At 38.2% G+C, this 27,132-nt stretch overlaps 2 protein-coding genes across 11 annotated transcripts in view; one reads left to right on the forward strand and one right to left on the reverse strand.

Annotated features, from left to right (window-relative positions):
* Positions 1–1,623: 1,623 nt before the first annotated feature.
* LOC111251460 (solute carrier family 35 member F6-like) lies at positions 1,624–16,385 on the forward strand. 9 transcript variants are annotated; one of them, XM_086990667.1, is made up of 12 exons: positions 1,625–1,859; positions 3,336–3,448; positions 3,676–3,775; positions 4,764–5,004; positions 5,700–5,882; positions 6,000–6,222; positions 6,588–12,580; positions 13,131–13,390; positions 14,522–14,711; positions 14,861–15,111; positions 15,362–15,601; positions 15,851–16,385. In XM_086990667.1, exons 2-7 carry the CDS (start codon positions 3,372–3,374, stop codon positions 6,919–6,921), a joined length of 1,158 nt encoding a protein of 385 aa, XP_086846793.1. In that variant the 5' UTR covers positions 1,625–1,859; positions 3,336–3,371; the 3' UTR covers positions 6,922–12,580; positions 13,131–13,390; positions 14,522–14,711; positions 14,861–15,111; positions 15,362–15,601; positions 15,851–16,385. The 9 variants fall into 9 exon arrangements, with proteins under 9 accessions (XP_022663782.1, XP_022663781.1, XP_086846793.1 ...); XM_086990666.1 differs by having other exon boundaries at positions 6,588–10,647; positions 10,813–13,390; XM_086990665.1 differs by having other exon boundaries at positions 6,588–9,202; positions 9,376–13,390.
* Positions 16,386–16,861: 476 nt separating this feature from the next.
* Positions 16,862–27,132, reverse strand: part of LOC111250596 (uncharacterized) — a 250,814-nt gene continuing 240,543 nt past the window's right edge. For both annotated transcript variants that reach the window (XM_022805990.2, XM_022805991.2), the window contains exons 7-10: positions 24,720–24,996; positions 24,143–24,316; positions 21,219–21,349; positions 16,862–20,868 (exon numbers count right to left, since the gene is read on the reverse strand). In XM_022805990.2, coding sequence (XP_022661725.1) covers positions 20,715–20,868; positions 21,219–21,349; positions 24,143–24,316; positions 24,720–24,996 — 736 coding nt within the window. In that variant the 3' untranslated portion in view covers positions 16,862–20,714. The remainder of the gene's footprint in view (positions 20,869–21,218; positions 21,350–24,142; positions 24,317–24,719; positions 24,997–27,132) is intronic.

The following is a 27,132-nucleotide window of genomic DNA, read 5'->3' on the forward strand; positions in this document are numbered from 1 at the left end:
GAATCATTTTTGGTACCACGGAAAAAATTAATGTTTATTTACCGACACAAGTTGGCTGAGCTTGAATGCAGCATAAAATGTCTAATGTTAACGCAAAATAACTGCTGAGATAATCAGGTAGACATGGTACCGGTCGCTCAGTACTCATCGATGTGCTCGCAACATGCGTTTGACAAAAAATTGGAGACGAAAGATGTCGATTCAACGGCATTCCAAGTATATTGTGTCCACGAATTCGATAGTCATTAAAAACGCTTGTCATACTTATGATCGTAATACTAGTTATATAACGATAATATTAACAAAATCTGGTTTCACAGAAAGACGAATGTCATTATTATTGTTTTATTTCAACTGCCTAAAAGTCAATGCGCGGGAACTATTTCAGTCAGGTTTCTTATTCCAAAAAAAAAAGCGTTAGAATCTATTTATCAATTTCTTTTATGTATATCTATTTCTTGTCGCATTAGGTCGCGTGTTAGTTGACGAAAATGCCCCCTTCGTGGCTACGTAAACTTTACAAAAAAAAAGGCGTCGAGTTAAATAAGTGGAGCGTGGGTTTTTTTTGTATAAAAGCACATGAATAATCTAAGATTTTGCGAAAGAAATAAATCTTTGTTTTGAACCTGAACTGTTGTTTGTTAAGAAATTCTTAAGATCTTCCTAATAATTGGGCTTTTTTGCCGAATCTTCTCCACCCACCCCTTCATTATAAGTTTTCATTGCACCAAAGTGCGTTTTACCATTCATTGCTGCTATGAAGAAGCAATCGGCCGAAGATCTCAATTCGAGAATCTTACGTTTTAATTCCGTATACTATAGAAATGAATTATGGTGACGTGCACAAGAGGTAGATTTCAAATAACTAAATTTTGCCTTAAGAATTTTGATAGGACGGAGGCGGATGCCTTCTTGTCTCGTTTGACTATCATTGTTCATTTAAATAGGCCGTATAAATTACATTGAAATACAGAAACTTAGAAAAAAAATAGACTTAAAACTGTGCATAGATAAATACGTCAACTATATATAAGTTATGCATACTATCAAGCATGCTTTTAGCAGCAACTAGTAAAAAAACTATTACAAAATACAACTATGAAGTCAACAGTTCTAATATCCAATATTTTCTTGGAACAGGAAGGTTTTTCTTGGAACAGTTGTGTCGTATGAATGGTCTACTCTTTCCTAGTTTCTTTTCGTGCATAACACATTATAGGCAAGATATTGCCAGATATACATATAGCATATCTAATACGCATCCTACATAAGAAAACGTTGCACCCCACCAACATGTAGAGTTCAGTTAGTCTACTTCAATTTCCGTCCATTGGTCCAGGTGTTCATCTAACTCATCCACTTTCTGTGAATTGCTTACTGCGAGACAAAACCCGCGTAATTTTATAAACGAGTCACAACATTTGTAATAAATTTCCGATGTTGTTTTCGCAAATTGTAAGAATTGCAAATGCTCCTTGTGAGACAGGTCTTGTAAGCTAGAGAACCTTTCATATTCTAAGGCATTGTGTATTGATTTGATCGTCGCCAGAATTGTGCCGCTCAATTTCTGATTGAACCTAGACACGGAGATATTTTCTATGCCTGTGTCCTGTGTGCGTTTCCATGCTACATTGCCCTTTCACTCAGTAGAACTTATCATGCTTCGCTTAACTGAGATCACATTATGTGAAGATTTTTTTCTAGTAGAGCTAATTCACCGCTATGAGTGCTCGTGTCCCCATCGAGTGCCAAATTAACGAGCTTTATCATAAATTTCGCTGATAGGTAGTGTGTTCAGAGAAACCGAAAAGGTAATTTCCGTTCACTCAGCGGAAATTCGTCGTCCCTCCTCTGGCAGTGTAAGTTCTTGTTGTCGATTCAGATTATTGTGTATGCAGTTAAAACAACTTATTTGCGTATTGCCCATGCTAGAAATGAATCTGCCTCTACAGAGCTCCATATTGTACCTCGTAATCTTTTCAATAGAGATCGTTTCGTTATTAGCTATAGGCTCACTCTATATGTTATGTCTATTTGAGTACTACGAGAAACAGGGTAAGTTACAAGACTGCAAGTATGTCCAAAACCCACATAGTGATATTTCTTAACGTTAACTATTTTCTATGTTCAATACGACTATCGACAAATGATACGCTACCTAGCTACTTAGCTGTTAGTTTGTGTTTGGAAAAGAGAAATACGATTTATCATGTCAGTTTAAATGATAGTATAAATGATAATTAGATGAAATCAAATTATACTAATTTGATTTCATGTTTCTAACATTTTCTAAGAAGAGTTTTTATGAGGTTCCTAAGAAACGAGACAGCCCTTATTTTTTTACATAGTTGCAAAAAATCCGCAACCGCGATGATGCTCTACAAGTAGGTTCTTTGAATATTCTTTGTTAACCCAGCAAAAGTATTGTACACATATTTACATAGAAAAATGTGTTCTAATAAACAATATTTATAGTATTTAAAAGAATTAAGGTTGAATTAACTGGTTACTTTTTGAATACGCCAGTGATATTTTCGTTTACATTTAGTTTTAGAGGCTGAGCTACAGAGGTAGCACAGTTTTTCTGTACTCGCGCGTAATAGTAGTGACAATAAATAACGTTGCGAGTTTTGACAAGTAATGCGCTTTTTATATAGTTATTTAATTAGTTAATATTTGATAATAATCTTAGTGTCCAATTGCTCATTTTTGCTAGAAGCGATTGTGGAACGACTTTTTGTCTTCTTTAGGCTTTTCTTAATGATTATTTTGGTTAACTCTGGTATAATGGATAATCTTTTTTTTTCACTTACTTTCAACTAACAACCTCGATATGATGTTGTGCTGTGCAAATTGATCAAGGTGCTAGAAGTGCTCGAAGTTAAAAAGATGCCTTACGACAATACTACTCATAAGCCACTATTTGACTCGAGTACTCGCGGTTCTACTTCCATGATACTACTGAATTTATTGTTGCAATTACATTATTCCTAACTTAATTGCATTATCAATAGGAAAATAGTAAATGATACTTCACTATTATAACTAACTTTTTGTCTCTTGGCAGTTCAAATGTTATGTAATATTAGCTGCTCCATTAGAAGTATTCCAATATGCAGATGCGCTTATTTCATCGTAGTAGAAGAAATTCATGATAAATATGTTTTTTTCCCTCAGTCCCTATGTTCTCTTACCAAACGGTGATTAGTCATGATATAAATATAAAAAAATAAAAAACGATATAAATAAAAAAATAAATAAGTGATATATTAACTTGATTAAGGACGAATGTTTCTGCAAGTACCACTTGTTATAGATAAATCTTCTGGGATTAGACATTCACAGAGGAAGAACCAGCCCCTATTGCTGCAATGGCTTGGTCAGGGCATCAGTTGTTCCTGGCAGGATTATTAGTATTTACCGGTTCCATCAATACTCTTGCTACAAAGTAAGTTACCTATTAGACGCTTGTTTAAGTAGTTTTAGCTATACAATAGGATTATCCCTTGTGGTTTGTCAAGCTCACATTAAAAATCATACCTAAAAATAAGCTAAGATGTCTTTTATGCACATACACGTAAAAAAGAACGTATGCAAACACAAATAGTTCGATGCAAAATGAACTAAGTATGAATATCGAAGACCAACCACAAGGTCGTTTATTTGTTTCGCTAGATGGGCGGATATGGCGGTCGTATCCGGTAGTCCGTATGGTCATCTTAAGAATGGATCGAGCACCACGATACCACATCCTTTCTCGCACTCCTTTCTTCAGGTTAGTGCTTCGCAAAAAGAAAGTGCTACGCAGATGCAGCCTCCAAGCCAGCTTGTATTTCGGCTGAGACGCGGCCTCTTCTGATTTAGCATGATGGTAATGTCCAGTAGTACAGTGGTATCGACAATTGCACTTGTTACAGTAAAGCAGTCTCCGGCCAATTGTATTTTGATCCGAAGCACACTTAGGTAGCAATCATATGTAAAGCACTTACGTGCTGACAAATCATTAAAGAGGTTTTGGGTTTAGGTTTTTGTAAGAACTTTTATTATTGGCGTTTTAACCAGTACAAAGGGCGTACCCCAACTAAAATAGGGCAACCAAAGTACATGCTACATTTCAGGCCGCAGTCGTTATACTTTATTGAGTCGCAAATCATAGAACACAAGCGGATATTGGTACGAGTTTCTGTTCTTGAAACTTGCACCTGTTATCGGAATTGTCACAGTTTTGTAATAATTGTATTGAAGTATCATGTAGATTTAATCTAAACAACGTTTTGTCATTGAAAGCAGGTAGAGTAAGCAAATTCGAGCCTGAGTTAAGATAAAGTGTGCCTATGTTGAGATATTTAAACAATATTAAATATAGCACTTTCCTCAAGTTGGCGCACGTTTTCCTTCTGCGCCATCCTAATCTTTATGTCTGAACTTGTAGCGAAGTCATGAGATTGGTTAACTCCTTGTCCTCTCAAGAATTCTCCGTCTGTCGTTTCCACGTGTTTGTCGCAAGTAGGCCAATGTCTACCAATGGTGGTAGCAGCAGTATAAAGAATCGTAATGATATTTCATAAATGACATCACATGAATATGTGTGTGATTGTTTAGAATTATAGAAGTGAGTGGCCGAAAGCCTAGTGCTTACTTGAATATTAACGTGATTGTGACATGCAAAAATGGAATAAGTTGTGATTATTTTACGTATAATTAGCCATTATTATTGTTTGCACCTGAACCGTAAAATCGACACAACTCATATTGCTTTTTAGGCGTTGGGAATGTTCTTTGGTGAATTCATCTGCCTAGTGACCTTCAAAGTTCTGCTATACTTATACAGTAGTCGCCTTAGAGATTCTCCAGAAGCCAGCAAGATGCCAAGTATCCTGAATGGCAACCGGAATTTCAACCCTTACATCTTTATACCGCCAGTACTCTGTGATATGATTGGTACAACTGTCATGTATATTGGACTCAATATGACTTACGCTTCATCGGCACAAATGCTTCGAGGTTTGTCCAAGGCAAAGCGTACCTTCAACCTGTGTAGCTATTTGGCGCGTAGGACTGTGTATTTTAATTCATAGAATTAAACTTAGATGCCAACTGTCAGTCGAAGTTAAGGTTTAATTTAACAAACTAAAAATAATCCTACTTGTTAAACTTATCAGACTGTCAAGCGAAATGATTAAAAGAGTAGCTCTCTTTTGGTAACTCAGACATGGCAGCACTTACCTGCTTTATTATTGGTTGTATTATTTATGAACGAGTATATTAACTGTGACGATTATTTAGTAAAAGCCAAAGGCGTTCTTAGTTAAAACCTCAGCAACGGGCAGTACCGTTCGTATTATGCAGGCATCAATTTCTAATCTACTCCAGATAAAAGGCTCTCTTTGGTGAAATATAACCTCCGTTTGAAGACATGGACAAATCTATATAGAAATTTAAGCCAGACTTATGGCGCAATGTTAACTAACTTCACCATAGCTGCGGCAATCAACACACTTCTACCATGGTGGTTCTCATCGATACTTTTTTTATTTGTTGCTTTGCAATGCATGCGTGACGTATATAAACAACGCATATTTTTCTATACCGATACACGTATTTCTCTATAAAGACCGGTTTACCTTTAATGATGGTGCGTTTAGTGGAAATTTAATCCAATGCTATCATTAGTTGTTTTGATGCTTGATCTGCTGTAGGTGCTGTGATCATCTTTACGGGACTTCTGTCGATCCTGTTGTTGCGCCGCAGATTGTTCTGCTTCCAGTGGACTGGTATTCTAATTGTGCTGGCGGGACTGACGATAGTTGGATGCGCAGACATGTTCTTTGGCTCGAAAAAACACATCGGAAATACGCCTGATGCGGCAGGAGTTACTACTGGTTAATACATATTTGTATTTCACATATATCAATAATAGGCATGACATATATATGATTATTGGAACACTTTACATAGCACTTCCTACTACCTCTCAAATCTATATTTGATCTTTTCAGGCGATTTATTGATCATTGCTGCACAACTTATAACCGCTTTGCAGATGGTTCTTGAGGAGAAGTTCATTGTGGGACACAACGTGCCACCCCTACAAGTCGTTGGATTGGAAGGGTTTTTCGGCATGATAGGCATGATCCTGCTATTGATACCATTATATTTCATCAAAGTCGGAGGTGTTCCTATCGAAGATACGGTCGATGGAATTTACCAGATCTATAACAGGTAAGAAATGGGGCTAGGTAAGTTTTTATGTAGAATCTTGAAATATAAATACGCTGAATACAAATAAAGTAGTCTATCTCAAACAGGAACTGTAAATGAAAATTCAATGAAATTATAGCGATTATATATGTATATTTTGTTGTCAATTAAAGCCCATTCTTTATATAAGGTAGTTTATAACGATACTTTACTATTAGGGAATATATAGCAACAAAGTCTTATTTTGTGAGTCTATCACGAGAGCTCTTTGGAACGTAATATCAATCGGGCAATTTTACAGTAACTAGCAACCATTTTAAATATGGGAGGCCTTTCTTAAATAAGGAAGGTTTATAATGCAATACTTTTCTGCATTTTTATTTCAGTTATCAAGTTGCTATCGGTTATTTCGGTACTGTGCTATCGATCAGCTTTTACAACTTCGCCGGCGTTTCCGTAACGAAGGAGTTATCGGCCACAACGCGTATGGTGCTGGATTCTCTGCGTGCCATCTTTATTTGGGTCTTCTGTCTTTTCGCGCAATGGCAGAATTTCACAGTATTAACCATTATAGGTTTCGCTATTATGTTGATAGGTATGATGTTGTACAATAACGTCCTCATTATGCCTTTCCTTGTGTCTCACGGCTGCGTTGCAGATCCGTTTACCGAGGAAAACGAGGAAGATCGTCAGCAACTCGCTGATGAGGAGAATCCCTAGAAATGTATCGATTGCAAGCGAATTTATATTTACTTAATTTTACGTCGGTAAATAACCATAATTGTTGACAATACACTACGTTGTTCATAGTTCGTAATTGCTTGCTGCGATCTTCTATAACTGTCTCGCAAATACCCTATGTACGCGTATGTGTGCTTAATTTTTCTATATTCATTTACATAAATAAATAGCTTAATCCCATGCTATCGTGTTGTATGTCAGGATGTAACTTATCCATTAAGCGATACAAGACGTAAGAATTAACAATTATATAGGTTAAGTTAGGTTAGGTTAGGTAGGAAGTAAATAGATACTTATAACAATGTTTTCAATTTCTGTACGCTAATGACATGTATTGGGTATTTGGAAGTTTAACCAGAAAATATAGAGATGCATCAAAATATAAGTGGACAGATCGAATAATAACGGAGAAGCTTCTATATTGTTTTTGGGAATTCGTTTTGTGACTTCATTGCTATCATTTTTCTACTGACCAATTGTGTCCGAATTGCTTTAAGAAACAAATCTTTGATTACCAAGTAATTTATACATACATGTAGTATGTTTCCTATACAACTGTTATTAAATACCTGATATCTGATAGATTTACTATACGTTCATTTTTTCGACGTTACAAGCGTATATTTTGGGTTAAATAGCAACGTCTTTTTAGGCGATTGTTGTCTATTCATTCCAGGATTTTACATCAAGGCTATAAGTTCATATGATTTGCTCAATTTCCATTTCTATGAGCACGTATTGTATTTTATCGCGTGACATTAGAATGCTCAGCTGGCACAGCGATTTACGCGCGCAAAAACTTGAGTACTTTAGAAGGTAAGAGTTTGCGCAAAGATAGCAATAGGGCTGATAGCCTAACGTATTCGCCCTTCAAACGCGTCATTTGGTTATCGGCAAATAAAATACCAATGTACAAATAGTCCAGGGCCTGTTGCGAGGAGTCTTTTCATGGTACGCGTGCTACGGTCGGTCTAATACCATCCTGGCGAGGCACTTCTCTAGTCAATTAAATTAGTGAATAGCACTCAGCTAAAACCATAACTGATAATAGGTTCAAACCATGTTGATTGACTTTAACCGGAGAGTGTTTTTATTAGTTATTAATATATACAATACCCTTCTTACTTGTAAACTCAGAAGAAAACTAAGTTTTCAAATCTCTTTTTTTTTGGAGGTTGAGGGCAATGCATTATGCAGACCAGACATTACTGGATTGTGCTTTGTCTGGTACTGTGGGACTCTCTCTAACCCACTAAATCCTGGGCCTTTTCATCAGCTTGGGCCATGGTTCGGGATATATTTGATATTACTTAAAGGAATTTATTTATGGTTTTTCTTAGACAACAGAAACATCTCAACATCATAAGTAATATTACAGGGCTGGGTGAGGCTGAATATAAATGTCAGTCTCCTTGTATTTGAAGATGTCTCGCCAATTTACTCAGAAAATGCACTTTTCAAGACATTCCCTAAATGAGTAGTTTTTCTTTTATTTAGCAGTTTTAAAATAATTGATCCTTTAGTTCTATTGAATGGTAACTTGTGACGTTTAATACTGTTAGTATTGCCTCAGACGGCATAATAATTGAAAACGAATGTTGTTTAAAAAATGACTGCACAGTTTTTTTTTGGGATAAATGCGACATCTCTTTTAAATTATTAGGCTGTTTGAGTTTCTTCTCCTGTTATTTTTCACATGTCTAAGGTAACCAGTAGAAAACTAGCTTTTCGGAGCCTATCAGTGTCGACACCATAATAGGAAGTGATCTTTCGGTTCTGTCCTTAAGGGTAAAAACTATTTTGGCTAATTTCAGTAAAGTATTATTTTAGGGCTCAGTACGCACAGGAAATCTAAAAGCAGTTAGTCAGTTTTGCAAAATTAGTATAATTTGTACAAATTAAGTAGTGTAAAAAGTTGAGAGTTAGCGTTAAGTTTTAAAATTTCATATGAGTTACACGGCAGAGAACTCTACGTTTAATGTTTGTTGCAGTTCACGCATACCTTCTTCGAATAGGTTAGCAAATAGGCTGTAACCAATATTTTCTTTTTCAGGATTTGGATACAAGCTAACGTAGAAATAAGTTATAATTACGAATAGTTTAAACATTTTGTACTTCGTATTGCATCGAATAGAATTCTAAAGAATGCATTCGTTTAGAACAGGGTAAACGCGTATTTTAACAACGGTCTGATCAACGTATTAGCTAGTGCTGGCTGGCATCCTAGTGGCTACAAGCCCGTCGATATTCTGACTTCCAAGTATGTATTTCTGTAACTGTTTCAGATCAGTTTGCACTTACTGATTTATATGAAATTAGTTATATTCTTGCTGTTGTTAGATGAGATCATATGGCTGTCATTACAAGCAAGAGCCATGCTGAACTTAATGATGCCTTGAGCGTTTGAATTTTTTTTTCGCACATTTTTTACAGGTACTTGACAGGCGGTAAATGAGCGAAACAAGAAAACAATAGGAAATAAACGATTAGCATCTAATATGTTAAGGTCGTTAACCAGTTAGCAATGTTCGATTTTTATTTATATTTAAAGTATTGTTGTTATTATTACAGAGTAAAAGCCAATACCTTGTACTATATGCTTAGAAAAATAGAATGGAATCTAATGTGCCATTCACGTGGAATGTCCAATAAGTATGCTCGAAAAATCTTATCACTTGTGTGACATTTCTATTTAATCAATTACTTCCTTTTAAATACTAATAGCCTAGTTTAGCTCGTCTAGGGATACGGTCTATTGTTTATGAATAAAACTATGATCTGAGCACTGATTTTTATTAGTTAATTGGACGTCGTTTTTGGACGCCGGGAATGTTTTTGGGTTTGCTGATGTGCCTGGTGATTTTCAAAATTTTACTATAGTTCCATAATAGCCGGCGTAATGAGTCACTAGACGACAATCGAATGCCGAAAATGCTAACTGGAAACCGTTCATTAATCTCTTCATTTTGTTATCGTCTGCATTCTGTATGTGACTGACATAATTGCCATGTACATGGACTCAAGCTCACCTTGGGAATGGAAGTTTGAAATATGATTACCCTGATGAGGTTGACTAGTTTTCACTGCGGAGAACAACGCAAAACACCCGGCGAATGCTATGAAATAAATTTATTGGCATCTAAGACATCATATCACTGGCGACGATGATTGGACAATGCGATATCCAACACAACAGTTCTGCTTATATAGAAAATTATGTTGAAATTTTCTTCACGCAGCAAGCTTTGCTTGAGAAAAATGTATACGAAGCCATTATTGTACTGTATGCAATCGTAATTTTTTATACGACATGTAATAATAATATTGAGCTAAATTAGATTATATTGAAAAAGAAAATTTTCAACATTGTGAACATAGTATTTCTAAAACACGTACAGCCCGTACGTAGATGAACACGTCATCTCAGATAAAAATATATCACGCCTCTAGCATCACAGCTAATTTGAATAAAAGCATATACACTAATGCACTTCTTTTCTAGGTGATATACTAATATTTATGACTCAGATAATGATTGCCTTGCGAAGGACTCCTGAGAAAGAGTTCTTTCTGGGGTTTCTTCACAAGCTGTCGGCTGAGAAGGCTTTTTCGACACTACATTGGGCTTCTCGCGCGATCTTCTGTCCATATTTGAGGCGTCCTTATTGAGGAAACCATCAACGGACTGTGCCAAATTTACAACACGTAAAGACTGTTTTTGCTACCGTCTAAATAGAATAGCCATGTTGACCAGCTGTTGCCGTAGTTGAGACCACTCGATTAAAGCGAACTACATTACGACACCTCCTTAAACGGAGATAAAAAAATATACTCCATTCTTCTAATGATTTTGCATAACGTTCGTTGCAGCCAATGGAGAACTATCGGCTATTTCGGCACTGTGATATATTTTAACTTTCAGCTGTATCTAGCATAATACCCGATACTCTTCGTACTTTGGTCATTTGGACAATCCCATTCACCGTCCAAGTGCAGAAGTTCACACCGCTGACTCTCAGGCTTAACCATCTTCTTATCGGTATTGCTCTATATAATAATATCTATCATTGGTTGTGTCTCACCTCTCTTTATCTAGTAGAGTTATTAATGCTAGAGAGTATGGCCGTCAGCATGTTTTAGACTAAACCTATAAACAGCTAAAAGACTGTCTTTTACCGTATGCCATGCATACCGAAAGGGCAGAAATGTGCAGATTTTCGACTCTTAAAAAAATTGGCGTGCCGATCACATTAGTATACTAATGTATGTACTTTCTTATTCAGAGAAAACTTTAAGGATAGTGTTTGTCCATTTCTTGCTGACAAGAACATCCTACGACTGGACCGTACGCGAATTATCTTAGATACACTTCGTATATTGGCGAAGCCAGAACAAGCGATAAATTAAGGCGGCGACCATACATATTGACCATACATATATACAATGTTAAGTTTCTATAAACCCGCTGTAGATGAAACGATAAGCAATAGAAGACTGCTGGACATCTGTAAAACCCGATGTCACACAATTCGTTGTTAATCGTACTCATTACAGCAAGACTACGTCGTCGATCGTTAGTGTCGTTTTATGCAACAACGAATCTCTTTCCAAAGCGGGATCCGAAACGGACTTTTTTGTATCTGGACAGCTGCCTGGTAGCGGCCTTAATTGCCGAACACGTTAAAAGTGGTTCCGACCAGCTGGCATGCCATACCTACTATACACACTCAGATACTTCACGAAGTGGTTCACGAAGATACCCAAACCACACGGGCTTATATTCTTTCTTTGATAACTACGCAAGTGCAAACCAGACGTATTACAAGGAGTACACGCAGGACTTAATAGCAAGACGTATCGCCTCCGACAGCTAATAATAGACATCCATTATCAAATTAAATAGATAAGCTACATAAACCCTTTGAAAAGGCGAAAGATGGAAAAGTGATTGGATTTCTCCGAGAAGAAATCACCAAGGAGGGAACATTCTATCTCAGACGGCTTCAAGTTTACAGCAGTCTGTAATTACGTTCGTGAAAAGATGGCGCTACTATTCAAGTAAAAGCAAGCTCCAAAAGAGCTGACTGCACCAAGCTCCTTCCCTCTTCACCGAATCGCTTTAGCACAGTATGCGAGAACCAGAGGACAGTTCAAAAGTGTCCGCCGTCCGTGTCGATGTTAAATCGATATTTCAAAGAGTGGCTTACTGCCTGGTGTACGCAAGTGCTTCATAGCTTGAACAAGCTACTGTCTTTGCAATGGTTTTTTTCTCACTGTCAGCAGCCGATATTTCGGCAGCACAGCAGCTGAGCCTTCTCAGAGATTTACACACTATATATATAGATTAATCTTTAAGAGCATGTTTAGGAAAATGGTGGTAATTAAATTACTGATTTTGAAATGTTTCGATAATGTTGAATTCAAGTGTCATTCATACTCAACTGAGAAACGTTGCGTGAACAATCCTTATCTTGTAGGCCTCACGTCTACTCAGACAATAATGTCATATTGTATATGACTCAAATTGTAATTAAACTTAAAATAGCATGAATAATGATTCACATAGGCTAGAAGCTGTTGCTGAAGGACAGGTTACCAGCACCAGGGGTGACAACGTGCTCCGAAGCATTTAGCTGAAGTGAGTCGACCACATTGCCTCTTCAGCTGTATCCTTCTATTGTTATCGGCTGCTTAGAACATGAATACGATGGGTGCTCATTTTGTCACTGTACCATTTGCTTTTGAATTATACATTATTATCCAGGGAGTCGCGGACCTTACTTTGCCCGTCTAACAAAATGCCGCATTAGCACAAAAATTTATAATTTAATTCTAGAGTTCCAATTATAATATAATACATAATGTATATTTCGCCACCGTTCTGCATGATAAATCCACCTCAAATATAAGTCGTGTAAATAAATGTACCCATAAATGAGAATTTAAAACGTACAATTAATAAGCCCAAGAAGTGTTGCGCTTACGCCTACTACTACAGAGCGCCTAAAGTTAAGTTCTGTACACCGAATGGTATTATAGTATCATATATTATGGATGGAATTCATTCTGGTAACCCGAGAAGTTTAAAGTCATGCGAACAATAAGTCTGCGCACATATTGGTAACAAGCTTGATACTTTATGTCAACCGCAGTGTAACAACTGATAGTGCTATGGCGGCACTTTGCAGGAACAAGACAGGTCGTGGGAATGCTCTGCTTCACAAGCGAATGATATCTCCCATCCGTTAACGTTTAAGATTTTTCAAGAAATGGCGCCGAAGGTTCCAAGCCTTTGCTGACTTACAAAAGCCCTCGGGGATCCTGGCAGCATGAAGTCTGGCTTCTTGATGTTGAAGCGGCTGCCGGTGGACGCATAACGACGTAGCGATGCTGACGTCAAGGCTACGATGCACGTGGAGTAGGGCTGAGTCCTTAACCTAAAAAAGAAGTGGGTGTTGGATTCTAATTCTAACATCTAATAATTCTGACATGTTACAATTCCTAAAAACTCTTGTTAAAGGCTCCTCTTAATATTTCGTCCAATATAAAATGTTTTTAACACAACGGCCTCATATTTTATTAATTCTATTTTTAGACGGTAGGCCGACTATTTAAAATCGCATACCTGAGTAAAAGTTGTACCATTTCGATTTTAGCATCAAATATTATATAATAAAATATAAACGTTTCTTTTCTTTGAATAAAAGCTAGCGGACTGTGCTTAATATACTATTGAAAATTTACCTTTACTCGTCTTAACTGTTCAAGAATATTTTAGAATCATTCTTGTTTTTGTGGCCGTGGATTGCTCGAGTAATGCTAGGTTGATCTGTAGTTTCGTTAACTAGTTTGGCGTGTTACTTTTTAGTCAAGGCCGTTCATTCCATACACATTCATATCTACACAGGATCCATTCACATAACGTGCATTTCACTCAACATGTTAACATTGAATTATTATGATTACAGTACGTCGAAATGTAAAGCATTTAGTGCACGATACACGTGCAAAGTCAAAATAGTCATCATCGCACACAACGTGTCAATTAGAGAATAAGCCTCTTTGAAACTTGAACGTGTAGATCAGCAGACTAAAGGTGTCCTCCTAAGAGTTGGAACTTGGCAACGAGTGCATAGGAGTATGGCAAAGTGCACAGTTTTGTCACCAATACATTTTGTGACCATAGTCAAGCGCCGACTTGCTACGAAAAATAGGCAAAAAGCAGCGGCACTTCGGGCCTATGAAAAACAGGTGTATATCGGATCGGATAGGTTCTACCCTCACTAGATTGTTCAATTGGTCTTCAAGCATTACGAAATAGCACAGGCGCTGATGAGGGAAGCAATACTGGATTAAATTAAACGGCTACCAATGTTCAGTGTGTCAAAGTTCATTCTATGTTACTCGATGGGGATCGCTAACTTTTGGCGACGATGGCGGGTATCATTATCAAACAAGGTGGGATGGGACAAGTATCGCGTTGAACGTTGCGTGTTTCATTGGAGCAACCCGTACACTAAGGTAGTACCTTAACTGTCTATTTGCTGTTGTAACTAAAGCTCCAGTTATTTCTTTGCAGTGTGAAATAATCCAACAAGTCAATGAGACGGAAAGTACGATCTCAGGGATGGCTAAATCACAAGCTGATCTCTGCGCCACAAAAAGCTTCGATAATTCGGAGAATGCTTTTATTGAGAACGTGGAAGAGGCAAGTTGCGATGGTCCACGTTGTGGCCTCCCAACGACTACATCTCACTCAACTATAACATGTAAAAAATTAAATGTTCACTATTCGGCCCATTTAATGTCTACGCCAATTTTTTTTAATTAAGCATTTTTTGCAAAAAACGATCCATATTTGCTTGTTCTATATATAAAAGTACCTGATCTAAGTCGAATTTATTCATTGGTATGATAGCTGTGTACCGTCGAAATCGCAGAAGGCCTTCTTCAGGTTTTTTATTCAACTGTCGCTTTCGTACGCTACCGATGTGCCGGAGAAACCTTAAAAACAGTTTCTGGCCTAGCCGAAAGCGTGGAGTCTGTGCCAGGTCCAACAATAATAGCTTCGCAAAGAAGAAAGAACGAACGCTCAAAAGAGTGACCCTGCTCGTTACGCTTCTCCCGCTATTACAAGAAACATTATCTCTCTTCGATGATCTTTACTGTGTGAGTAAATCTTTATTGCAGTACTGAAAGCGTATGCTTTTCAGGAAGTTCGTGTACTTATTTCGCAACAAAGAATAACTTTCCCATGTGGAAAAAAACTTCTTTAACGAAAGCTTCATTGCTATAACATGCTCAGGAAGCGTATAGGTGTAACGAAGAAAATATCCAAATCAATATTTTTACATCAATGTGTAACAGGTGAATATTTTCGTCACGCGATTGGCCCGTTTTTCCCCATTTTTTGTTGCAGACTGCCATCAATTGTGCCAGCAAAGTAGAGACTGTGATATCATCGATGACTAACTGTATTCCTAGCCATATTGCGTTCATGCTCACCGTTGTGGCGATTATTAAGTTCGAAGTGGTATTAGAATACCTGTTCTGTGGATCGATTCTTGCCTTGTGGCTACACCCCCCACGAATCTTCGGTACCCCTTGCCATCTGCGTCGTTTGCCGGCCATTTCTGCTAGGATGTGCCAGGTCTTCCAAGTACGCGTCTAAGTCACCTATGTCCTTAACATTTTTCTAAGTATCCTATATGCTAAGTTAGACGTGAAGATACCTACTTGTATGCTAGTACTGGAATTAATAGGTTTACATGTCTTTTGTCCTTTTGCACAAAATATTGCATAATAGTTAAACAAACCAAATGGACCGTTTATTTCAGTTTCTAGGATACTCCTTCTTATACCACGTCAAAAATTTCTACTGACTCTTTTACATTCCAATGAATTGCAGGGATCTGTCCGTGGCGCTATGATATTTCTTAGTCTTTTGTCCTTTCACGGAGGCGTTTCGTCATTGGTAATATGGGCAACTTTTGTAATAGTGTGCAGTGCTGTCCAAGTTGTTGGATTTTCGTGGACCATGAAATTGGCTTGTGCAGGCATTCTTATTCTTTACAATCGAAGGACCGATTGGTGTCGCCAGTTTAGCCTTCATTGTGTTCAAGCCCTGCAGAGGGTGCCTGGGATAGAATTCTATAGGACTAAAATCGCAAGCTAACATATTTTAGATCCAAAAATGCTCAATCAAAATAAAATAGCTTTAATTTGACCGTAAACGTTATGCCATTAAAAGCCTATTCTTCTAGGATCTATGAGAATCGTGGCTGCGTAATGCCTAGTACCTGGACGAATGAAGCATACTGTTTAAACGTGAAACTTATATCAGGATGAAATTCCAGTTTTGAACTATAGTCTGAAATATTATAAAAATGACTGTGTTTACACACGTTTCGAGAAATAGAAAATAAAATGTTATGTCTCATGTACAGGCATGGTTGTTTATCTACAAATCTGTTTAAGAACATTTGGTAGGTATGTGTGTATGGAGAAATTATTGGAAGAAGAGGCACTTACGAAATAATTATCTTTTAATTGATTCAGTTTTAGGTATAGTTCTTGGTATTAACTGAAATAGTTTTCGAAGAAACTTTTGAATCCTTACTTTCAAACTAGTCGAAATGAAGGCTGTTGTATCTGACTCTAATAAATCTCTCTACTTGATATACACTAATAAATACTCTAATGAATCTAATAATGCTGGGTTACGATTAGCTAATTTATTATCAGCGGTTAAATATCTACAACGAAAATTAAATAGCAATAAGGTTGATTAGACAAAGTCTTAAATATATCTTTTTAACGCTCGCGGTTGAGAGATAAGTATTGGGGATTAGTTGTGAAAGCCCTACCTAACGTTAATGTTGTCTTATAATAAAATTGGTCAAATCTAATGAAAACACGATTTTGTTTTGTATGAAATAAGCTATATTTTTGATCCTGGCATGTCATTTCATTTACTATCAGACTATGGTCACTTCTTGAAAACTGGTTGCTATCAATAATGTTATAACATAAGGTCACCGCTATGAAAGCCGAAAGGAGAATGTAAGGCTTGCAAGTCCGTTGTATAGCGCCTGGCAGATCTACACGAGCAATGTCTATTTTACACGGTATTTTTAATGTGAAAACTCCTATCAAGCTGAAAGCGACTTTTATCATTCGGGCTTTGACCTATATCAAAAAATCAACGATAGCGCTGAAGTTTGCTATTCATAAGGTTATCACACACTTAACAGGCATCAGGTGTGCACCGAATTTCCTGCTATGAAAACTGTTTAAATAGTAAAACGATATCAATACGTCGGTCAACGTTGATGTGAGTCATACAACGGACTTATATAAGTGAGGACTTGTTCAATAACATCTAAAGAAAAAAATGTTCCCTAATGAACACTGGAGGTCGAAGTGATGATAAAGTTTTAGACGGTGGAGCCTAAGTGGAATGGGTTCTGTACGCCTTATATGTGTCATATCGTAGCATGCAGGACGTAGATCCGTTACATCGTGATACTGGATATTAACTACCGTTTACTGACGGAGCATAGTTATGTACACGGCACACTTGCGGTGTTTTTGCTTCCTTCTTATCATGGTCATCGTCATAATCAATGAACCATATTGTCATTATGACTTGTCTTTTTATCTTATACACGTTCTGTTCTATCGATTGGTTAGCTTTTTCCGACTCTGCTCTCGCACTAGTGTTTGTTGTTACGCGCAGCTTGTTAAGATTACTTGCTTATAAGTTATAACATTTGGGTATCGAATCTAGCTAACTTAGCTAAGCGATATAGTTTGCATCTCTGGTTACTCCCCACCATCTATGCATGCATCTTATCTTCCCTTACGCACACTTCTTCGAATCTCTTTTTTACCGTAAGACGGCGCTTCTGTATGAACTTAATGTATATATATGTAGTCGGTTTTTGAGTTAAGATGGCGAATGATTATTATCGTCACTGTTTATATCCACGAACAGAACATTTTTGGTGAATCGCCAGACTCGTTTAAGTAGATGGACCCAAGTAGAAGGAATAGGTTGGAACCGGTAGATTCCGTAGGCACATGGAGTGTTCGTCGGTACTGTTTAGTTGTAGTGGTTGCAGTTTCCTAATTGCTTTCATGATCCGTTCATCTAGCTAATAGCATATGTATATATCATACGATATATATGTCGTCATAGACATCATTATCACGATGTCAGAAATAGTCTTATAGTAAATATATGGGTCGTACATAGATCTGTTTTCTTCTCATTCAGGCGACAGCACTTCGCGCGTCTGTATCCTGATGCGTCTGGCTATCTTTAATCAGTAAAATCAGCGCATGACGTTATGATACTGCTGCTGTTGTTGCCATAATAATATCAGTATAATACCTATGTGTGCATATAAGAATGGTACGTACAATAACGTTGTTATAATAGTGTCAATTATATTCGTATATGTGTGTATTTGTTTGTTTAAAAATGGTCAGTTCAAAGCAGAGTAAGAAGCGGTTCCGTCTATTATTAGACTAGTCTTTTTAACTAGTTCTGCTAGCCGGTCTTGCTTCCATTTCAATTCAGGCAAGGTTGTAAAAGGCTGGCTGGCTGGCTGGCTGGCTGGCCAGCCTGATGAAATCGCCATTGTCTAGCACGAATTGTGTTGACTATAACAAGGACATGGCCAGTTGTATGTGTGAAAAAAAACAAGGAACGATTGCTTGCCTGTGTTCTTTCATTCGCTCTTTAGTTTGAAATGTGCCTTACTATAATCTCGGTTAGTTTTTTCCTCATTCGATTAGACAGATGTTGGCAGATACTCCTTCCCTATTCGTTAGAGATAATAGCTAAATTCGTATTATCCTGCACGATTTGTATTTAGAAGGAATAAATATGAAGACAACGAAAACGTACCGAGGGGTAAGTTAGCACTCGATAGGTTTCGTAGCCTCGCTCGCAAACTGTGTTAGCTGTATAATAGTCGCATCGATTACTCCAGTTGTTTTTTAGCATTTTGACATGATTCACACGATCCGGTACTGACTGATCAAGCAGCGACCGCCGCTGAACAGGTAGACTCTGTATATAAGTGATCACTGTACACAACAACGATCCATCTTGTTTGTAGTCTTCGCAAACGAAACGGCGTTATGTACGGACGTAATACAATTATACAGTTCGTGTTGCTTCCAAGGCGAGCGATGTGGCTTGCGCAACAACAAGTGCTTCTCGGATCGGCGAACCAAGTCGATGGGCTCTAAGAACATTTCCTCTTATCCGTATTGTCAGGCACAAACTTTGAATAATTCATCTTCGTTTATTTGTTGTGAGTAGGAAGTTTGCAGTACTGATTAGGAGGGATTTGAGGTCGCCGCATCAGAGCCTCACGTCCTCAATACACACATTACATAACTAAACACGCGTATTTACTCGGCTTAGGCGACGATCGTCTATAGTGTAGTTGGTAAGTTTGAGAAGGGTTTCGTGTAATAGCATATCTATTCATGGACGCGTTTAGGTGAATCTAGATTGTATGTATATATACAACTTAAAAATTCCGAGGACGTAGGCTACAGTGATCCGCTTCTCATCGTGCAGAGAGAAGTGGGCGTACATTCGTGAGTGCATTATTCGGGTTGTCGATTTGGTCTGATTTCGACCATCTGCATGAAGACAGTTTGATAGGTCGCCGTTAGATAAATTCTTTGCCGATATGTTTTCGTCTTACTTGTTGCATCTGCATGCTTCTGTGCTGTAGATGTTCTATACTAGCTAATCATATTCTACCTATCATTGTTATTATTGTCATAATCATGTTTTTTCTTAACATAATCGTTATTGTAGCTACTGACAAGTTTTTTTTCAGGTGTTGTATCTCATCTCTCTTAAAATGATCACATAATTACATCTGAGCGTGCTTAAACCAATTTGTTTCGGTGTTTGCAACTTTTTTCCGCCATAAGTGTCGCTAACAGCATGACACTTTATAGCTCAGGGCAACGAGGCCTAGTAAGCCTCATGGAAGAGGCATACAAAAGGAGTGAGGCATGTCCCCTATCAAACATAATGCTCTTTCGAAGACTGGACGATGTCATCCTTATTGACATCTTTGCTCTATATTATTGTGTCTATGGTATTCAAAAGGAGAAATTTGTAATCACCGATTACAGGCTAAAAGCTTTCTGCGTATAGTTGCTCAGGATATCTACGATGTGTCGTTATCGAATGCTTTGCCCACAGCGTATATTACAAACGTTCACCATCACCATACTCTAGCAACAATCGAGAGATACGTTACAATATTGTTACTATCGGCAACTATGCAGATATTAATAATAGTGACAGTATCGATATATTCTTGTTGTTACCGTTTCATTCGGTCGTAGATACTGCATACGTCTTAGGAAGACGTCTTTAATAATCTCATCATTGATGTGTTTCAATAGAGGGTGTTCTGTACGTTGATTTGTGCCTCCTGTATATCTTTCGATTTCTCACCTCCTTTTGTCGATACTTTGTTTTCCAGTTTTGCACGCATGTTTTGAATATATCTTATCGTACATTGGGAATAAGTTTGGAATAACGGTTCAGTCATTGAAACTGACCAAGTCATAGCCAGTTATGTCACGAAGCTTTTGGTGGCGACATCATCATCATCACCAGGAGCTTGATGACTGAAGGTTTGGCGATGAAGCAAAAAAGTGAATGAGGAAGAAATGTCGCAAATCGTGTTGGCAAAGGCTTAACTACAGTGTATTTTTGGCTATAATGATTATGTAATGACGACACCTTTGTGAACACAAGGACCATTCTCAGCTTCAATGAGAGCGGGCCAGAGATAGGTGCAGATATGGTCAGATCCTTGATTTGATGAATGGAAGCGCACATGATAATCGGGTCGGAACGTCCGTGCCTCGAATTCCAGTCTATAAGTAAGAACGTAATAGAGACGTGAACTAACGTAATTGAAGTGCGGTTACACGGTGAGGAGCCTATTTCTATTAAGTTCTACTGCCATATTAACATGTGTGCAATACTTTTGCGTCAGCTTGACACATGGTTCTGTTATGTCATAGAGATAGTAAGGAAACGGCTTGAAAAACGTGTGACATCGAAACAGAGCTATCGAGAGTGGACTGCTAATTCAAGATTTAGAATCTGATCGAGAAATGAACACAGTATATATGAAAGAATCGTTGAGATACTCGTTGCCAAGTATATATATTTGAAAAGTAAACGGAAAGTCACTGTGACGTTGGAGGTCTGATAAACGAACCTGTATGGGGGCGTCTGAGTGGAGAGTGCCCATGCGAGACGGACACTATCGCCTACATAGGTGATCAAACCTCGGCATTCCTTCAGACAAGGATAATCATACAGAGTTGCCAGAATCTGTTGACAGACGTCCTGGAATTAAAGGCGAAAATTGATCATTTAAATTGAAATCGAGATTCGTTCTAGGTTTTTTGCACTTGAGGAGATTATTCGATAAGGACATATTCACATGGTAGCGATGCTAACTTACGCATACGCGATGAAGCCACTGTGTACAACTAGTTGTGATAGTACCTTGATATTATAGCATTCGTTGAATATTGTTTACTAATGAAAATTATATTTGAGTTCTTGCAGTCTTTGTAGGGCCTATTTCGATACCTGGAAATAAAACGCTGGAAGTTTGTTGGATTAATCGGTTTTGGTGCTCCGAGATGTTTGGAACTGTTTCTGATCTGTTATCGGTGCAGCTGTTTCCCTATTTGGGAGACACTCATATTCTAAACCTCGTTGTTCATTATGGCATAAATCAAGTGCGATACAACGGACGTACAAGAGGTTCAATTACACGTCATCGACATTAGCCTCTGATTTCCGTTGCGTAGTAGTGAAAAAGCTTATGGAGACGATAGGGCGTGTTTAACGCAAATTTATGAGACGCTTATTGACCAGGTATAGCCCTCTTAGTGAAACAAATTTACAATTATATGTTCAAGGAATTTTAACAATCGAGTTCGATACTTTTAAAATGGGCAAGTAATATCTACCAATTACGCTAGCTAAGCACGGTAAATCACTACGTGTCGCTAGATGTGTCGGTAAGTACACTCCTGTGTAGTTTGACTGGTCTAATTGTAAATCGTCTTGAGTCTTGTGATATATAATAATAATGGACGAACTGCATAAATGCAAATATTACACTTCCTATATTGTGATGAAATAAATGACAGAAATATGTTTACAGCTTATTGTGAAACATCAGTAATAATTCCAGGAACATTACCTGTCTTAGTTATTAAATGTTCTTTAGTTAAAAAAGAAATTGAACTTATCGATCTCTACGCTTTCTCAATGCAAGTCAGCGTGCCCACAAGAGCCATCTACTCCTCTTTTGTCTAGCACGAAGCTTCCCACTCGTTGTTTTTGAAGGTCTTAAAAGTTCCCATGAGATCCAACGTGTGAACAGGTTCTTATCGTCGTCGTGTTTCCTCGTTCTGTCCAGGAGGCTTGCTCCCCACGGATGAAGAGTGTAATCTCATTTAAGCAAGTCACCCTTTCTTAGTAAACAGCTGAGAACAGTCATCCTCAAGTTTACCTATTTGGACGTCAAGTTAATTTTTTCTTTTGCTTTCTTTCGGTAGCGACACACAGAACGAAAAATGGGACAGACACAAGTTACTATTCATTTTCATTGAGCATAAGAACTTACACGCTTGACAGCTTTCTCATACAAATACGACATTCTTAAGCCATAAGTGTGCACATGGCTTCTGTTCAATTCACCTCTACACGAATCCCATGATTTGTATGATGGTGATATTATTATATTTGGCCTATTGGTGTCTGGACCTTTATGTTTCGAGTTTTAGGTCCGGTATCGCTGTTGGGCATTCCATCAGACGGCTGGCTTCCAGCACGAAATGAGATGTGTTTATGTCCGGGTTCGAGCCCACGTGTCCCTACGATTAACATGTAATGCTATCACGGAAGTGTTTATGCCTGCGTAAAGTAACTAAGGTTAATTTTTCATTAGTCAATAAATATCTTTTCCTTTTATTTCGCCTTTAACTAAAGCCACTGACTAGACATTTCGCGATCGATAAAATGGCGTCAATTTAGGAACCATTAGTGCTGTTCAGCTGTTCCTTATTGTTCCCTGTCAAATATTTGTTGTTTAGTCTAACAAAGCCCATCAGTGATGTGTTAAAACCTTTGCAAATTTTTCAAGCGAAAGAATATGGGCTTATCAACGCAGCTTTGGTTAAAATAAAGTAACTCCTCTATGGTGATATTTGAGCAATTCGTATTCCCTAAAAAGCCAGTTAACTTATAGGAAAATATGCACTTATACGAATGTATTGTTGAGCGTCATACCTTACAGGCTTTTAGGAATCTGTTTGTGTTGGACCGATGCTTCTCTTCACTTGCTTTTTGACACTGCCGGAGTTTGCGAACCCGCGCCCCTATGTCTTCCCAGGGTGCTCGAAAACGCCAAAAATATGATAAAGTGAACAGAATTTTGATACTGCATGACACGTTACAAACTGATGTTACTTTTTGCGTAAGGCAAAATTCTTACACCATGGCCACTCGAGGACTAACTCGTTTGGGGCGTTATTGCAACATAGTTACTATAGACACGCTGTAGATAGAGTTTAATCAAGCGGAAGAGCTTTGCATCAGCGCAAAAATGTGTTTTATAAATGTACATCCTTACGAATGATTCTATAAAACATGCATATGTTGGGCACCGGACAAGGCGGTACGCGGAACAAGGCAAAAATTCCTTTCGAATCAAGCTTGGCTTTACTCTATGTTGCTTGCTTTCGACGGATAAATTTTTTGTGCGTGGGCTATTTTCAAGTCGTTATCAATCTCTTCAGAATACAGTAACTCGTATGCACATAGCCGTAATGGCTAAGCGCAGCTAACAGTTGCATGCGTACCGTGTGAAAGTTCCAGCCATTATCGGTTTGACAACATAGGATAGTATATTTCCTTAATCAATCGAGCAAGGCTGCCATACACTAAGGCCAACTTAACCCCAATGTACAATAACAATCAAAGTCACACTACTAAATCAGGCTGTATGTATCGAAAGTAGGCAAGATGGCTATTAATCAATATTTGATGAAATAATATTTCTAAATAAAATAAACGCTTCCTATCCTCAACGAAATCGAGTAAGTAAGCTGGGTGCAGTACCTGAATGTTCTTCGTAACATCGAAATCCTCGGCTTTTGATCGGAGATACAGCTCAACGCTGGCCTCAAGATCTTCGGCATACGGATCTGAGGTAGCGTCACCTTTCACGCGTAGGGCACGCCGCACTTGCGATTTCATGTCGGCAATTGTATTTCCTACTGAACGGAAAGCCAGCTGTGAATCGAAGTACAAATCGCAAGCGCAACAGGACCACACGTTAATTAATGCACCGCACAAGAGGAACACACAAATGGCAATACGTATATCTGTCGTTGTTCTTTAGAGTGGCTTTGAAAGCGGCCATCGAAAAATGTACTGACATTTGAGTCTCCTCAAAACTCGCTTTCTCATTCTTCAATCATGAAGAAATAAAACGAAGAACACTGTGAAGATAACGAAAAGCAGAATTTACAAAAAGAGACTCCGATAGATCATTTTGTTGGTAGGTAAGCGTTAGTCATCTAATGCCGGCCATCTGCTTGCAGCTTACGTATGGCTGCTTCAGCTACCAAAAGTTCTTATTAAACAGTTTATTTATACGAGTTAGATGAGTGTATAGTTAAAGTTGAGTCCATACCACAACAACAGAGAAAAGCAACTTGGATTTGAGTTCGTCACAATCACTAAGCTGTGGCAGTTTCTCGAGTGCGTCAAGAGTATCGATCCGCGCTTGGGCGTATAACGCTCCGTACCGACGAATAAGCGCCGAAGGCCGCTTATCCAGAAGGCCACCCACTCCTGGACCTCCAACGGTACCGGTACCCGTCCCTCCTGCAGCCGGTCCATTCGCCAAATTCAGGCCACGATCCGCCACCGAGAGGCCACCAGCTGTGCGAGGTGCCTCTGCTGCCAGTCTGCAGCAGACAGAAATATAGAAAACCGTATTACTATATCAAAACTGATAAGGAGATATATTGACATTGTAACGGTCCATTTACAAAGAGTCCCCAGCAAGATACGAATATAAATCTCAAGATTAAGGATGCCCCCCTGAAAAAGGTCTGTATCGTTGACACAACACCAGCAGAATGCCGTAGGTGAAATCTAGTAACCTACGAAAATCAGCGAAATATTCAGTCGTTCAGTCAACACAGTTGCTTCATGTACGTACATCTATTTTTCGGTATGTGTGAACGACAGAAGGAATACGATACGAGAATACATGACAAGTTCTTCTATCTTGAATAGAACACTTCGAAGGACTAATTGACTATCATTATACGACAACTATAACCGTGACTTTTACTTATGATTTTTTTTGATGATTGTCATCGCTTCATTTTACGCTCGCTACGGGATTGCTACGGAACCGTTGGTGAGGATATGCTAAAAATACACATCGTTCAACTCTGGAAGTTTTGGTTGTCAAGGGCGGTTTCATAAATGGCTGATATCATCACAAAGGCTGATCGATCAAAGAGTGTACACGATCAGATTGAAGGAAACACGGATAAAGTTTATGAGATTTAGTTCGAAAGGCTGTTCAGAAGAACCTCTCAAAGGGAACTGTATTCAGATACGTTTTTCAAGACAGGTCAAAATCATTTTGAGCCATTGTGCCGGTTGCCAGAGCTATTATAAACAGTTCTATCTCGAACTGATTGTGTTGTTGTGATTTGCTTCGAGGTGTGTGGTCATAAAGCGAAAGGAGGCTTGGTATCCGCAACCTATCGGCTAATTTTATATCGCCAGATCTGATATTTCTAATTCAGCTTCAATCACAGTACAGCAGACAGACGAATCGTAGAGTCTGTATCTATTTGACATCGTGCTGAGTCATGGTACCTATTGTCAAGCTAGGTTCTAAGTAGCGTAACTAGTCGTCGAAGAATACGTCTAGTAGATCATCTTTTTTTACGGCGAATTTTACGCAAGGCACTATTGAAGATAGTATGTCTGCGGCTATAGGTGTTATCGCTATTCGGAGAAATAATTTGTCATACAACGATCTGTAAGCCAGTGTACACATTGTTAGCTTTGCCGAATGCGCTTAGATTCTAAATTTATTTTAAGTTAATGAATGAATAGTTCATTATTCTAAGTTTATTGCAAGCAGGTATAATTACGGTGTCCATACGTAATTCTCTGAGGTTCAATGATAAATCGTGATAATTCGAGGTCATAAAACAAAGTAAGAGTGAATGAAACAGACGAGTCCGTGTAGAAAACGAGATGTCTGATGGCAGAGGTGTAACTTATTCGGAGTGATGCGGGAGTAATCAGGAAGGAGACTTCAAGTTTGTGGCCGCGGCCTATGGAAGTAGATCATAAGCAATTTTGATATGATGAGGATCTAGTATTGAAGAAACATGCACCAAACAGGGCCCTCGGATCTATGCCGGAACTTCCGCTGGATCTCAACGGTTGATTAACCTTCGTTTTCAGGCTGTTGTGTGTGATCAGTGCTCTTCGAGTGAATATTAATTTTTGGGACATAGTTCTAATATTATGATGGAGACGAAGAGGAGTTCAAAACCGCTGAAGGTTCAAAAATATATAGAACATAGATTTTTTGTTTTTAATAGTTGTCTAGAAAAGAAGAACAAATTAACTTGTTTACTATTCATCCATTGAGGCAGTTGTGAAGAAGTCAAGTGAATCCTTTGATTTGTGGATGCGCGACGAAAAGATCGATCTGCCTTAAGCGATGTTCTGCACATAACAGATTACTTCCTTTGGGAAAATAAGCAAAGCGTTGGCCGAAGTCTCACTTTCGGAAATATAAAATCACAATTTTTGGCGTACAAAGAGTTCTTTGCGCCATCTTTTTCACCCTCCTGCCGCACTTTGCTGGGATCCTTTTATTACTATTGGGTATTTTCAAAAACCCAGAAGTGTCCAGAAACCGAAATAATGCTTTTTCAATTTAGAATTCTAGCGAAATTTCAGCAAAACGATTTTTACTTCGCTAAGTACAGGTCCATTAACAGGGCATTTGGTGTTGACTTCATATAAACTGCATTGTTTTTGCTACGTAAGCTCGACTGCGT

The sequence above is a fragment of the Varroa destructor genome, unplaced genomic scaffold, assembly GCF_002443255.2.
Source record: "Varroa destructor unplaced genomic scaffold, Vdes_3.0 BEIS01000005.1, whole genome shotgun sequence".
Classification (NCBI taxonomy): Eukaryota; Metazoa; Arthropoda; class Arachnida; order Mesostigmata; family Varroidae; genus Varroa; species Varroa destructor.